This window comes from Gymnoscopelus microlampas, assembly GCF_963454915.1.
Source record: "Gymnoscopelus microlampas genome assembly, chromosome: 23".
Classification (NCBI taxonomy): Eukaryota; Metazoa; Chordata; class Actinopteri; order Myctophiformes; family Myctophidae; genus Gymnoscopelus; species Gymnoscopelus microlampas.
The window spans coordinates 3,559,140-3,573,698 of record NC_139960.1 but is presented as its reverse complement, the minus strand read 5'-3'; the positions used below and the strand labels follow the sequence as shown (position 1 = coordinate 3,573,698).

The following is a 14,559-nucleotide window of genomic DNA, read 5'->3' as shown; positions in this document are numbered from 1 at the left end:
GAGCAGGTCCATATTTTGAGAAGAGTGAGCAACAGAGAGGGCTGTGCTTCGCTTAACAAGTTCTTGGTCAACTAATCAATTACTTGATCTAAATGTCAATGTAAAATGGCGTTTGCTGCATACAATCCAGCAGGGAGCAGCCTTTTCAGGGGTTGATGGGACTGAGAATTGAACATTCTAATGTTGATTTCACAATGGCTAGTAGTAGCTAGCTGTTCAAAGTTACAAATTTGCAGAATTAAAGGGTTATACCTAAAGTTTACAAGAGAAAAAAAGCTGGAAAACAATGCAGCAAACTCAAGTACAAACAGACTGATGAATCGATTATGAGGGGACAGTCCTAGGACTAGGTCAATTAGCCACTAGCCAGCGAGGGGGGCTGCATGTCATTTGACCGTCTCAACAGTGGATGCTTCAATTGCAAGATAAGAAGGGAAGCTTTGTGCTTACGGTAGTTATAGATCATCGCCGTCAGGCAGAAACCTTGCATATCCATCTTTCTTTCTTTTTATACTGCGTTGTATGCCAGTGTGGTGTAAAGGTAGCTACAATAGCTGATCTACAAGCTCAATATTAGACCAATGAATTGTATTAACATTTTCTGACTAAATAATAACTTTCGATCCATTCCCTGAAATGGATCATACAAGGTTTCTGACTGACAGCAAAGATATAATATGCATTACAATATAATATGCGTTATATTAGTCGTTTAAAACGGGGTAGAAAGATAATATAATTTTATACCAATACTGTAGTGGTTGTCACTTCCAAACACGAATGCATGGAATGTGGAGGAAGCACCAGATACAATGTACCAGGGAAAAAGGAGTTGAAGTGTGCACACCCATTGCCCTGTGACCAGGTGCAATACAAGTGAAAGAAATACAAAATAAAATAAAGTGCAATATCCATTAAAGCTGCACTATGTACGTTTCCTCTTCTACCCCGGATTTGAACCCGGTTTCCTGCGCAAGTGCTGAAATCTTTACCATTGAGCTAATAGAGCCCGTCTTATAGAGCCCCCTGCTTGCTCAAGGGATACATTAAATCTTGTCTGATCCTGTGTCTAGGTGAGACATGACCTTTGGCTTTGACATGATCTAAATGTCTCAATAGCAAAGCAGGGAGACAAAATACAACCACCCCAATTGTATAAGTTATATTGCATTAACATACTCTACCATAGAGATTGGACAAAATTACATTTTATTCATTTAAAAGAAGTTACATAGTGCCGCTTTAAGACCGAGCACTCTTCGTCTTCACTGCTCCAGTGCACTCTTTTTGACTACAATAACTAAGTGAACCATGCTGTGCCCCTTAACGTATTTCACACACAGGTTCTGGGTTTGTGTCCATACGCTATGACTCGATTCTCAAACCCTTATTTGGGCCCTGCTCAGGAGGTCGTACAAACTCTGAGCTCTGAGAACTCATAACATTTAACATATCAGAATTGTTCAAAAATAGCCTGCCACAGGTTCTGGAAAGTTCCAGGATGGTTATGAGAGGTTCTGAGTTGCCCTTTGCAGTCAAAAAAGAGCCACATTACGAAGCAGCAAACGGCCATCACATCAAAACCACCACCAAAGTAAAAGCTGACACCAGCCGTGTTTAAGCTTTTATCCGTTGGTTACATTACATTGTTAGACCAAGGTTTGAGGATCGGCTCCACTCTGGCTGACCTCCTGGATCTGCGCTTTACAGTCACACCATCACCGTCATCATGACACACTGGCTCATCCATCTGCATACACAGTGAGGAAAAGACATTGCGCGCATGCATGCAAACACGCACATCCACCTTAGCGCTGCACGAGAGTAAATCAAACTAATCGATATTATTGTCTGGCCTTACACAAAGTGTGTGTGCACCCACTGGCACACACCTGTAGCATCTTCATCAAAAATCATCTCGACATCTGGTCACATGCCAGGGATATAAAGATGTTCTTGGCATGCCAACGCCGCTCTCACATGCCTAACATTTCTCATGTCTCAGATCAATAGGCGAACATTCACCGTCTCACCAGCAGGGGGGAGCAGCTCACAAACACAAAGTCACGAGGGAGGGAAAGCACGAGAAGGCGGCAAACAAACAGCACAACACATCGGTGTTGAGCCCAAACTATTTGTCTCCACGATTCAACTGCGCATCACGTGGGAACAATTTCAGACTGCTGCTGTGTTTAAGCGAGGACGTTCTTTCCCCAAGAAGTGCACATAGGCTTTTAATCAACCGCTGTCATTTAGATTTTTATTGCAACTTAAATTATGACCTACAAGTCTCTCAAGTACTTACTGTACCAATTAGGACCGTGAGGCGTGATGCTTTAATAACATGGCTACAGTTTCCAATATGGAAATGGGAGATGGAGAGAGTGCAGGGAAGAGGAAGAGGAGAGCGGGCGAGATAAGCAGGGACAGGAGGCGGGTGGGAGCACCGGGAGACAGGGCGGGTGGGGGTGGAAAGTAACTAAGTACTGTACTTGAGTATTTCCATTTTGTGATATTTTTACTCCACTACTATTATTTGACACTACATATGGGTTACTTTGCAGATTAATACAAAACATACATTAAGCACTTAAGTCGTACTTTGGCTATTTGAAAATGAGTACTTTTACTTTGTTACTGTAGGTATGATAATTTTGATGGCAATACTTTCGTACTTTTAAACCCAAGTACATTTTTTATACAGGACTTTTACTTTAACAGAGTATTTTTATACGGTGTATTGGTACTTTTGCTTCAGTAAAACATCCAAGTACTTCTTCAACCACTGGGTGGGGGTGGGGCGACAGGGGGCTGAGGGTGAAAGAGTCAGAAAGCATGGAGTGAAAAGAAAAAAAGAAAAGAAAAACCTAATCCACATCATGTGCTCTTGACACCGATACGGACACATACACACAGTGCTGGGTGTGTGGGGACTCCCTCTTTCCTTGGTGTTTCGCATTGAATTGCGCTTAAACCCTAACATTTAACTTCACTAAAACTATGCCTAAACCTAACCTCACAAACACTATGCCTAACCTCACAGAAATAATGCCTAAAACTAACCTCAAAACACTGTCCGCCTGGGCGAAACACGTGGGAAAGACATCCTCCCGTGACATGCTGGGTCCAATGAAACACACTTCCTTCCCCCACAGCTCAGGAGAAACGACTTAATCAACTCCAGCTGCCCTGTAGGACCTGCTTTGTGTCTGAGATGATGGTGGTGGATCGAGACGAGGACGATAGTGTTTAACGATAAAAAACACTGACAATAATCATATCGCAGAGATTTTAATGCCGGGGTGCAAGTGGTTAACAGAGTTTTAAGTATAATTGATCACCGCGATAATATTGCTTATCGCAATTATTTTGTCTACAATAATTGTGACGTGAAATGTTCATATCATCCCATCCGTGGTGTGCAAAATGATGCTTTAAGTATGTATCCGTGTGCTTGTGAATTCACTGCTTTTCGCTCAGGAGACAGAGCGGCCTCTTGGGAAACGTAAGGTTCCCGGTTCGACCCCTAACTGCTCGTGGTGAGCAGGTTGCTACCCTGCATGGCCTCTGCCATCGGTGTGTCAACAGGCTAATGTAATGCACTTTGTAAAGTGCTTTGGATTAAGGCACTTATATGAATACACCATTTACCAATTATCTTTTGGAGCATGACAAAGTAGTGATTCTCTACATTTGGAGGCCCCTGATTAACTTACACAGGAGGTCAAACATCAACAAAGCAGGGGAGAATTAATCTCCCATTAATACCATACCAGAAATAAAACACAAATCAGTCAATGTACAGATAAACATATTTCACTGATAATGCACCTCAAAACATTAGTACAAGAATTAGTGGCACAAACAAGTACTAAGATATCCAATTTATCTCAGTCTTCTGAGAAAAAGGAATGTTCACCGTTTTGGTTAATTATGCTTTGGTCTTGAGAGGGATATGATTTCCTACATTCCTGCATTTTTGGTGGTAAAAGCAGACTTCTGGTGAGGATATTTTCTTTTTTACAATGCCTCCAAAAGAGGGAGTTATTTGAAGGATTGTAGCTGTCCATCATACACTCACGCTGATAGGAAAAACAAAAGGAGTAATTAAATGATGTATTTTCTTCCCTACTTTCTGATCCTCAGATGCAAACATCAAGTCACTTGTGTACTGCCCTTGGGTGTAGATAGAGAACACTGTTACCAGTTATAGGTCTAAGGATCCATCCATCCTCTAACATTAAAGGACCATATCAGGGATCTGGCGTGTTTAGCCCATTGAATATACTGTACCACGACTCAAGGTATACCCGACATTACTGCCGACCATTCTCTGTTTCATTTTCAAGGAAGATAGCAAGATACCACATTAATTTCAGTAACGAAAATGAACTTTAAGAGAATGGAAACTTGAGAGAAGTAGTTCAACATGCTGAATATGATTGCACGGTCAACGGTGCACGGTGTTCGTTCTAGCCAAAAACAGGAAAAACTGGAAAATGGGTCAATGTTTATGTAGGATATTTGGTTGATCAGTGAATAGACAATGGCGTGCCTTGTTGCCAGTGTGGTCCTTAAATTTCTTTTTTATTTCTAATGGCTTGACTACAAGACCTAAGTGAACCGCGCCATGCCGGTTCCGGATTTGTTTCCATGCGCTACGGCTCCGTTTCAGATTACGGTTCTCAGAACCTTGGCTTGGGGCCTGCTCAGGACGTGGTACTAACTGAGTTCTACTCAGAAGTTAGTTTTTTCGGATTTCCTTTTTTCTATGACATACCTCTCCCTTTGGGGGTGGTTCTGGATATGATGGAGAAGTAAACAAAAAAATACATCAGAACTTCACAGGTTCTGGAAAGTTTCAGGTTGTGGAAGGTTCTGGGTTACCCTTCATAGATAAAGAGCCATCTACCTTGTTGTGCTGGCTGCTACGTGCACGGGTGGTGACTGGGACCTTCCCTCGGCTCCTTAATGGTCTCTCCACCACTGGAACGGGCTCTGGGACTGGCTCAGGCTCTGGTTCAGGTTCTGGTTCTGGTTCAGCCTGTACCACTGGCTCTGGAACTGCTGGCTCATCTGTCAACACACACAAACAAAACTTCTTTAAAATATTGAAAATGTATTTTCATTGCGATACTCATGAATGGGAACTTAAAGTATACTATGTTAGTTCCATTGATCCAAGTTGAAAGCATCCATTGATTCATCATCAAAATTGTGCACGCGGACCACCCTTCTGACCACTTAACAGGGCTGCCGTGTTAAGTGGGCCCTGATCCACAAAAGGTTGGGAAGCACTGGTCTACTCACTTGACTCACTGAAATACTCAACTCAGGAAATAACTGCAAATAAAAACATGCTGTGTGTTCATTTTCCCGTTCAATAACTACAAATAAAAACATGCCGTTAATTTCCCTGGTTAATAAGGGTTTTAAAGCGACTGGGCACCCTTCTTTCTGTTAGAAATGGAATCCAACAACACAGAAATAATTCCTTTCAGAAAATGAGTCAGTGTGCATAGTCCACCAGTTGCACTCAACCAGATTTTCTCTAACAAGACTAAAATATAGTATAGAAAAAGAGTACATCAGTAAATCATTAAGCTAATCATGTTATCTCAAAAGTTATTTTATGGCGTGCACAGAAATACTGAACTGCAGGAAACACTAAACACTTGACATGCTGCGAACATTCAATTACCACAGCATGTGTGGTGGTAACAGTAACACGCATACAAACACGCTACACTCTGCAGTACGCTTGTGTGTGACACATTTATGCTAATTGATGCATAACGGTGGTTGTGTACCTTCCTCCTTGTCGCTGTAGTGGTCTGAGTCAGAGTTCCCGTTGTGGTTGGCATCGATCTCTGTGGGGACTACTTGAGGTGTGAGGGGCTCTGGTGGACCCTGGTCCATCAGCTTCTGCAGTTTCTTCTCGTAGAGCTTACGGGTGGATGCTGGTAGGGGGTGGAGAGGGTGGAGGAACAGCAACAGGTTGTGCAAGGTTAAGGTTTGGTCGGTTACTTCATTAATACTGTTCTATTTCTACGATGAAATGTAAAGAAATATACCACTCTGATTATAGACCAGAATGTTTGTAAACAAACAGACATTTCCGTGTAGAATGTCTATAAAGTGTCCAGAACATTAGCTATGTCTAGTAGTAAACCTGTGAATATTTGGAACAAAATAATATATTCCTAACAATATCAAGTGTCCTGTTTTTCCAGACATAAACTTAATGAATACTACTGCTCCAATGCAATCTTTCTGGAAATAAATATTTGTTGACGTCATGATGATTTGGTCTATAATGTATATTGATGATTAATTGCTTTTTTTTTATTGGCATAATGACTAAATTGAGCAGAAGATTAAGAACAAAAAAAAGACAGTTGAGCAACACATGAACACAAACATAGACCCAACTGATAGTCCAAAAACCATGAAAGAAGAAAGAACAAAAAGAGCAGGAAAACCTTCAATCCAGTGGTGACAGGAGTAACTACTACTAACGCAGGAGGCTGACAGCTCTTCAAAGGAGACTCACTAGAAACAAAGTGTTCTCACCCAGATGCACGTGTAGGCTATTATCAGGACATAGCAGTTTTTTAAAATAACAAATGCATGACGGGATGTAAGGGGCTGTCCCCGGGCAAAACACCTGTTTTTAGGGAGTTCCATCTTTAATGCTTGTGGCGTTGAATGTTGTGTGCAAGCAAATATTCCTTTAACCCATTAAGACCGGGAACGCATCTGTGTGTCACTTTTAGACGTCTTTGGCTATTCAAAACTAGCAGATATACAAGCTCATAGCGCGTCACCAAGTGCCGCGCTATGAGCTTGTAGATCTACTATTTTGTTTTAAATCGTGAAAAGTCTTTGAATATACTATATACTTTTTAATGCGAACATTTAAACTCTGCTACAACTTCTGGGGTCCCTGGAACAAAATATTTCGAGATGGGGGTCCACAGAGAAATACATATCATTTTTGAGAACCACTGATATTATAACAACATGCGTTTTTGAAAAAAACTGTTAGGATTTAGAAGACATTTGTAGAAACCCCAGAAGAAAAGATCTGAGTTACAAATGTTCGCTTTAAAAAAAGATGTATATTCTACAAGCTCATAGCGCTGCACTCGGTGCCGCGCTATGAGCTTGTATATCTGCTATTTTTGAATAGCCCAGAGAAATCTTAAAATGACACACAGATGCGTTACCGGTCTGAATGGGTTAATACTGAAAAGCGCATGTGAGTCAGTGCACGTGTGAGCAGATTTAGATAATTCTCAGTCTGGAAATGTGAAAATGTACCAAAGGTTGTTTGCAAACAGCCATTATGTCAAGAGCATTTGCTAAATTCCCCCACCTCCGTACCGAGTGTGGCACTTACATGATACATGGGCACAAGTGTGAACGTGCGCTGGTGCATTGTTTGGGCTAAAGCCAGATGCTGCCTCATGTCCCTGGCCTAATGTAACCTACACCAGTGGTTCTCAAACTTTTTCATGTCAAGGACCCCCAAATTGACACTTATTAGCCCGCGGACCCCCATTTGAAAAGATAAGCCAGGGACCCTCATAAGAGAAGATTTTTTACAGCTCTAGCCGTAAAAAAAAAATGATATCAAGGACCCCCAGTTTGACATGCATTAGGCTACGGACCCCCATTTAATTTCTTCCCCTGGGACCCCAATTTGTATTGTAAAATCAAGGTTAATTTAACTCTGAGAGTGTACAAATGGAACCAAATGGACCCGTTAGGGTCCATTTGGTTCCATGTGTACAGTCTCAGAGTTACAGACTCATAAGGGTCCATTTGGTTCCTATCCATCATTTAGCTGGGGACCCCCTGGAACCCCCTCAAGTACCCCTGGGGGTCCCCGGACCCCACTTTGAGAACCAAGGACCTACACCACAGGTTCTCAAACATTTTCATGTCAAGGACCCCCAAACTTGTATTTGACCGGGACCCCCCATCTGAAAATATTTTGTGCCATGAACTCTCAGAAGGGATGTGTGTTCTTTCTTACATTATCCCAATTTTCCTGAAGATACAAGATTTATAAAAAGCAGATCTACAGGTTTTTGAGATTGCCTATTTTTGAATAGACAAATTATAAGATAGGTAAAGTGGTTAAAGTGATTGTGAGGCTATATTAACACATTTTGCTGGGGACCCCCTGGAACCCTTTCAATGACCCCCTTTTAAGAACCACTGACGTAGCTCAACGTGGGGTCCGGGGAACGTTTCCTTGAGGGATCCCCACACCTCAGTTAACTTAAACTTTGGGGTCGATTGGGGTCCCAGAGAAAACTAAATCATATCAAATGTGGCCTAACCTCATGTCAAACTGGGGATCCTTCAAATTAAAAAAGAATCGAGAATCACTGACCTATAGACAGTAAAATCCTGAGTATCAACCTAAATCTGAGTGTAAAAATTGACCCGTAGTGCGGTCGCATGTGACTCACCCACAATAGGCCCAGCGTCCACCCCGTACTTCACCAGCTCATCCCTCAGGCACTCTGCGGCAAGCTCAGTCACGTCCAGCTCATCTGAGCGAACCTTGTCCGTTTTCCTGGTGGCTTTCTGTGGACGGAGTAGCAGCAGAGTTGAATTATTTAGCATTATTACGTTTCCGTTCATCTCTATGAATTCATCTTGTTGAAAAATAGCAAAAACAGTAGATTTACAATCTCGCAACGCAACACATATTTTCTACTTTCAGTAATTTCTGTGTGTAATGTATATGTATACAAGTTATTTGTCATAACCATCCTGTGACATTTTTGTTTACAGAGGCAAGTATTATTTATATGTTCCAATGTTGAATGCCAAAAACACAATTAAATTGTTAATTGCAATTATTTGTCCAACAATGGATGTTAACCAAGATTGCATGGTCATGACAGCCCTACTTGGCTGGAGACAGCCGTGTTACTGTTCACATTCAGCTCAGGTCTGAAATTCTGCACACATGTGTTAACCACTGCTGCACAGCAGCACAGGTGTTGTACGTACGGTGCTTTGAATCGTTCTTGAAGCACAGCAGGTAAGTTATTAGCCCAGTGCCAGGGATTCTCCTTGTACTCCTTACTGCTTGGGGCCACGTTGACTCTGATCGACTGGCTGCTCCCTGACATCTAACAATTTACTGCCTCCGTCTGTCCCCCTCATGACCGCCCCACAGTCTCTTTGAACCAGGAATGCACCGATTGGAAAGATTGGAAAATTCTGGGCCAATGTTTAAAGCAACAATTTGGGTTATGAACGAATGGCCGACTGTTGTATTTTTTGTTATTATTCACACCCCCTTTGTACCAGGGAAACAAATACATTTTCATTCTAAAAAAGCTTTCTAGACCTTCATCTCTATCTTTTTAATGAGCACAAATTCAACGATAGATTTATAAAACAGATAAACATCCGCCACTGGCATCAGTGAATGTCATTATTTACTGATCCATCGACAGCAGTCAAGATACAGATGTACAGCTGATAAACTGGTACATCCGGGATCCCTACTTTGAAACTTTATGACGTTTGTTGCATCAACCCAAACCGGTGTGTTCCTGAGGCGCTGCGAGTGCCTGCAGGAATTCATTGAGCGCCTGCAGGAATTCATTAGAATTAGAAACCTGCACAACAAGTTCCAAACAGGCAGCATTTGACCAGTAGGTGCAGCATTAATTGAACAGGGCAGATTCTTTCCTCGGTATGAATTTACAGCGCTTGCTTCAAGCACAAGCTCAAGAAATATTTGGAGGCACGTGTCTTAGACATGCATCATCTACACACATACTGTACACAATAAAATGCTAAGACTTTGCCAGAGGATAAGCAGTATCCTCCTGCTTCTAAAGACAGAGGGCCAGGAAAAGACAATAGTAGCTTAGTACTGTGTCCACGCTAGCACTAACAGCTGTGCGCTAGCTACCATTTCAGAGCATAAACAACCTGCCTACATGAGCCCCTCACAGACTTGCCTTCAGGAAATTAGACTTTGTTTGAAGTCATCCCCTCTGAAGTGAAGTACTGTGTGTTCTACAAATAAGAGCGTGGTTGCAAGCCAGGCACTTGGGTCATAAAATGTTTTTGTTTGGAGGTGGCTTGTTGTGGACACAGTGTTACCCTGCATGATGCACACCTCCGCAAAACTAACAAAATACTATATATACACACACAACACGGAACAAATATCATACATTATTAATTAAGATGTCAAAACTTTTCAACTGCAATTCGTGGAAGCTTGTGCATAAAAAATCATTTCACCCACTCCTTTGCACCTGCTAATTTGTGATGTGCCAATTAACTGTCGTCTAAACGTCACTATCACAAGGTTTTCAAGATGCTGATAAACTCCAGCAGGAATTTAAGGAATGTAGGGCTGTAGGCCTTACGCAGGAAAATGTAAGGAATGTAGGGCTGTAGGCCTTATTACATTAACAATGGTACTAACTTCTGATCAGAATTCCAGATATGTGAAATAACGAGACCAAAACAGAGAGACAGGGAGGGAAGGCCACAGAGACGGGGGAAGGACTGACTTGCGTACTAGCTGGCTCTGGTTTACTGTGGGCCCTGAGTAGGGCTTGGCCGGAGTGAAAACAGTCCGTTTCATAATCACAACATTCCAAGGCGGAGGGAAAGCGGGAGAAGCAGAATAAGGAAGACGGAATGAAAATGTAAAAACACAAAACTGCGTTACTCACTATAGCAACCACGCCCATGGCATATTTGAACCGTAAGCTCATAATCGTCTTGGCCCTGTACCGTCAAAACATCCTATGAAGTAAACTAAACTATGATTTTATTTTAAAACAGTGTTTACGAGCACAGTATGGATTAGAGAATGAGCTCAACACTGCTTGTATTTATTTTCCATAAGGCTTTTACAAACGTCTGCATGGGGTAGCGTGTGCTCTAGCCAAGGCAGGCCCCGCAACTGTGGCCTGGTGATGTAATGAGGTAGTGACGGTTGCCAGGTGGTTTTCAGACAAACTGCGGGCCTGAGTAATGACGGTGGGAAATTGGTTAACCATGATTTACTCTAGCTGGGAGGCGGTGGCTTTCATAGTATGTGTCTTCCCATTTCCACTACGCCCTCATGCCTTGGTTGGCACCACGTTCTACTATAACTTTTCCCAATATGGCAAAAAGTGAGGTCTGCACACAAAGCGTGCAGGCCGAAAAAATAAATAAATAAATAAAACTATCCAAAAGTATGCATGCATTTTTGGTCTGTACAAAATTCCCATCTTCATTCTTGTATGCTCTAGTGAACAAAACTATGTGTGTTCAAAAGTTGGTATGTCAGGAATGAATGTCCTGTGCTGAATGGTTAATTCCAGCCTTCATCAGAAGCCTATAATCACTCAGACATGCCTAAGTGTCAGGTTTCAAAGGAACAACAGCAGCCTTACTATGCAGCACCATGCAACATCGAGACTAAACAAATTACACACACGTCAACTTTTTGTCCCCCACCCCCTCTCTTTACACACATGCACTCAGTCTTACACATAGGGACATGCCCCATCTATTCTATATGGTAGCAGTCAAAGAGCATGCATTCCTCGTTTGGAGAAAGTATTTCCTCAATAAAGAAACCGAACCCAATAGGAAAACAGTCCCATCCGCAACAGGACTTAAGGTTGGTGATCCCCTTCAAATCTTGACCCACCCCAAAAAGCCACAATAGAACAACCCATTATTATTACTAATGTTTAATCATTAACTTATCAATCTTAGGTGAATATTTGTGAAAATTGTCAATTTTTTTTTTCAAAAATAGGCCAGGCCAGGTATTTGAGTTTTTGTTTTTGAAAAATGGGTGTTAACCAAGTGTTGAAACTAGAAAGAGTTGTGATGTAGCAGACAGGCAATGTGATTGGAATGTGTGAAAACAAAACAAATATTATATATTAAAACTTGAACAAAAATCTAAGTCTCATACAATACTACTTACTACACATAGGCCTATCAGATCACAGTTCAAAGCTCCTCAGATCCAAAATGTACTCTGTTCAAATAAAGTGAACCGGCAGTAAACGCAGAAGTTGCTTATTTTTGTTAAACGCGGTAATAGGGTGAGATCATAGATAGCCTAAAAGGCAATATCAAGCTTCAATTTCCTGGGATTAGATTTTCTTTCCCAAATAAATGCATCCAACATACCAGTGCTGCTGCTATTATCACAAACTTTTTCACATAAAAAAAAACGGTCCTTTCTAAAACTGAAGGTTCTGTCCACAGTAATTACCTGGATGGTAAATTATGGACACAAGATCAATGGTCCAACTGTCTACACCTCACAATACTCATATGTACAGCACAAAAGAGAGCTTCTGTGTGGTTTTACACTAACCAAACACACACAAATCAAGTGACATGACCTTACCTCAATTCCAAGGGCTCAGGTTTGAAATGAACTAATAAGCCAAAGCCACACATGCATCAAATAAAAATAAAACATCAGTCAAATTGCAACTCATGCTTGTGAATCAAAATAAGTAACTATTATGGTAATCATTAGAGGAATTACAGGGAATTGTTTGTCATAGTTCTACTTTGCTCACGGCATGCCTTTCATTCACATGGACTGTATATAAAAGGTTGTAGTAGAAAAGGTGTCTAATCATAGGACCACGATGGGAACAAGTCCCCAGGATATTTTTGTGTTATCCCTTTAGCCTTAATGTCTGACTGTACAATGTGCTGTTTACATTTCTGACTAATAAAGTAATCAATCAATCAATCAAAATCGAGACCAACACTAGAATGAATGAGACGTACTCTGGATCAGTAAAGACATGTAAATGAGTCCTGAACAAATGCAGTAATGCTCAAAAGAGACAACAAATGAACCAATGAAACTAAACTCATTCTCTGAAAATCACTAAATATAACCACGTATATTAAATGACAGTTTCTGTTTACACAGACTGCTCTCTTGACACACTCAAAGAAGTTCAACACACAACATTCATCAAAAGGTTAATTCTTATCCAACATTATCCAACAATTTACATGATGACTCAAAACAGAGACAGACCGAATCACTTTTACTGAAGTGTGTGTGTGTGTGGGGGGGGGGGGATGATTTCATGTTTGATTATAAATTCTGCCAAACAAAGTCACACAAGGCATAACTTAGTAGTGACACTGAGAATAACTGATGATGCAACTTCCATGCATAAACCACACTTGCCAGCACTGGACAGTAGCCAAAGTAGAGTAGCCATGCTGTTACAAAAGGAAAATCCATGAGTCCTACCAGACAAGTTGTTTTTGTTTTTGTTTTTTTAAATAAGGAATTCGAGACCCAGGCAGACAGTGACTTTGGGGCTTGAGACCAAAGAACGTCAACAACAACTACAAGTGCTTCAACAAAGGCTCCATTCATTCAAATCTCTGCAAATCTCCCCATCCTGTGTTCAAATGCAGTTTAATGCAATTTTGGATCGGACATTTTTACCACCTGCAGCAAATTATGTTTAGTGACTGTACATGAACAAATTACTTCCAAAATACACTCAAAACTTAAATCTGCTATCCGTAACTTATTTCAAAGAATAGATCTGCATTTTAACTGTATGGTACAATGTTAGGCTAGCTATTAGTATGCCTACATTATCTGCAGTGCTTTGAGGTGGCCTCCCTACTCTTCCATTGCGAAATATTTAGACCCTGGTGTCGGGTAGGACACCTACAGGTTTACACAAGCAGTACTGCCTGAAGCTCATAGGTGCAATTATCTCCCCACGTCAAGCAAGCAGACCAGTTCTATCTAGATTCAGTGGTACCAATGTAAGTCTTCCACGCGAGGGAGACCGATGGTTCAAACCCAATAGGAGGACATAAAAGGCGACATAAAAGTTACGTTTAGCACCTTTAACACTCGGATAGCATTATGCCATCATAACATTCAAGCGGGAAACCCCTTATACAGCTGTGCCACGGTCAGAGGAAACGATGCACGAACTTGGTTGAGGGCCCTTTAGAAGCAGCTGCGATCAGTTTAGCTCTGGTTCAGAGCGTTAGTGAGTTCCCTCTAACGCTCTGGAAGACCCCTCGCTCTGCGCATGTACAAGGAATTCCACTGTCCTGCCAGCGTTCAACTATAGTGAAAATAAACAAAACCATTTCGCTAATCACCGAAGCAAAGGCTGTTTTGTGTTGTTGAAAGTCTATTCTCGGAATGCGCAAGCCTCTCAGCACCCCACCTACTCTGTAAAATACACTTTTTGGGCAGAAAATAAAATATGTCAGCGAGACGGACATTATTTGTATTTACTCCACAGTGCCTCTACCGATCTGGGGGATTTGAACTTACCATTAACCAAAATGTAGAGGGCACTGTGGAGTAAATACGAATAATTTCAGTTTCGCTGACATATTTTATTTTCTGCCCAAAAAGTGTATTTTACAGAGTAGGTGGGGTGCTGAGAGGCTTGCGCATTCCGAGAATAGACTTTCAACAACACAAAACAGCCTTTGCTTCGGTGAGTAGCGAAATGGTTTTGTTTATTTTCACTATAGTTG

General features: G+C 41.4%; 1 protein-coding gene across 2 annotated transcripts in view; it reads right to left on the bottom strand.

Annotated features, from left to right (window-relative positions):
- tmpoa (thymopoietin a) overlaps positions 1–14,559 on the bottom strand; it is a 241,705-nt gene that overhangs the window by 226,046 nt on the left and 1,100 nt on the right. For both annotated transcript variants that reach the window (XR_014600173.1, XM_084049397.1), the window contains exons 2-4: positions 8,484–8,601; positions 5,811–5,960; positions 4,913–5,076 (exon numbers count right to left, since the gene is read on the bottom strand). Coding sequence is in view for 1 of the 2 variants with exons in the window: in XM_084049397.1 (XP_083905523.1) it covers positions 4,913–5,076; positions 5,811–5,960; positions 8,484–8,601 (432 nt within the window). In the remaining variant the exon portion in view is untranslated. The remainder of the gene's footprint in view (positions 1–4,912; positions 5,077–5,810; positions 5,961–8,483; positions 8,602–14,559) is intronic.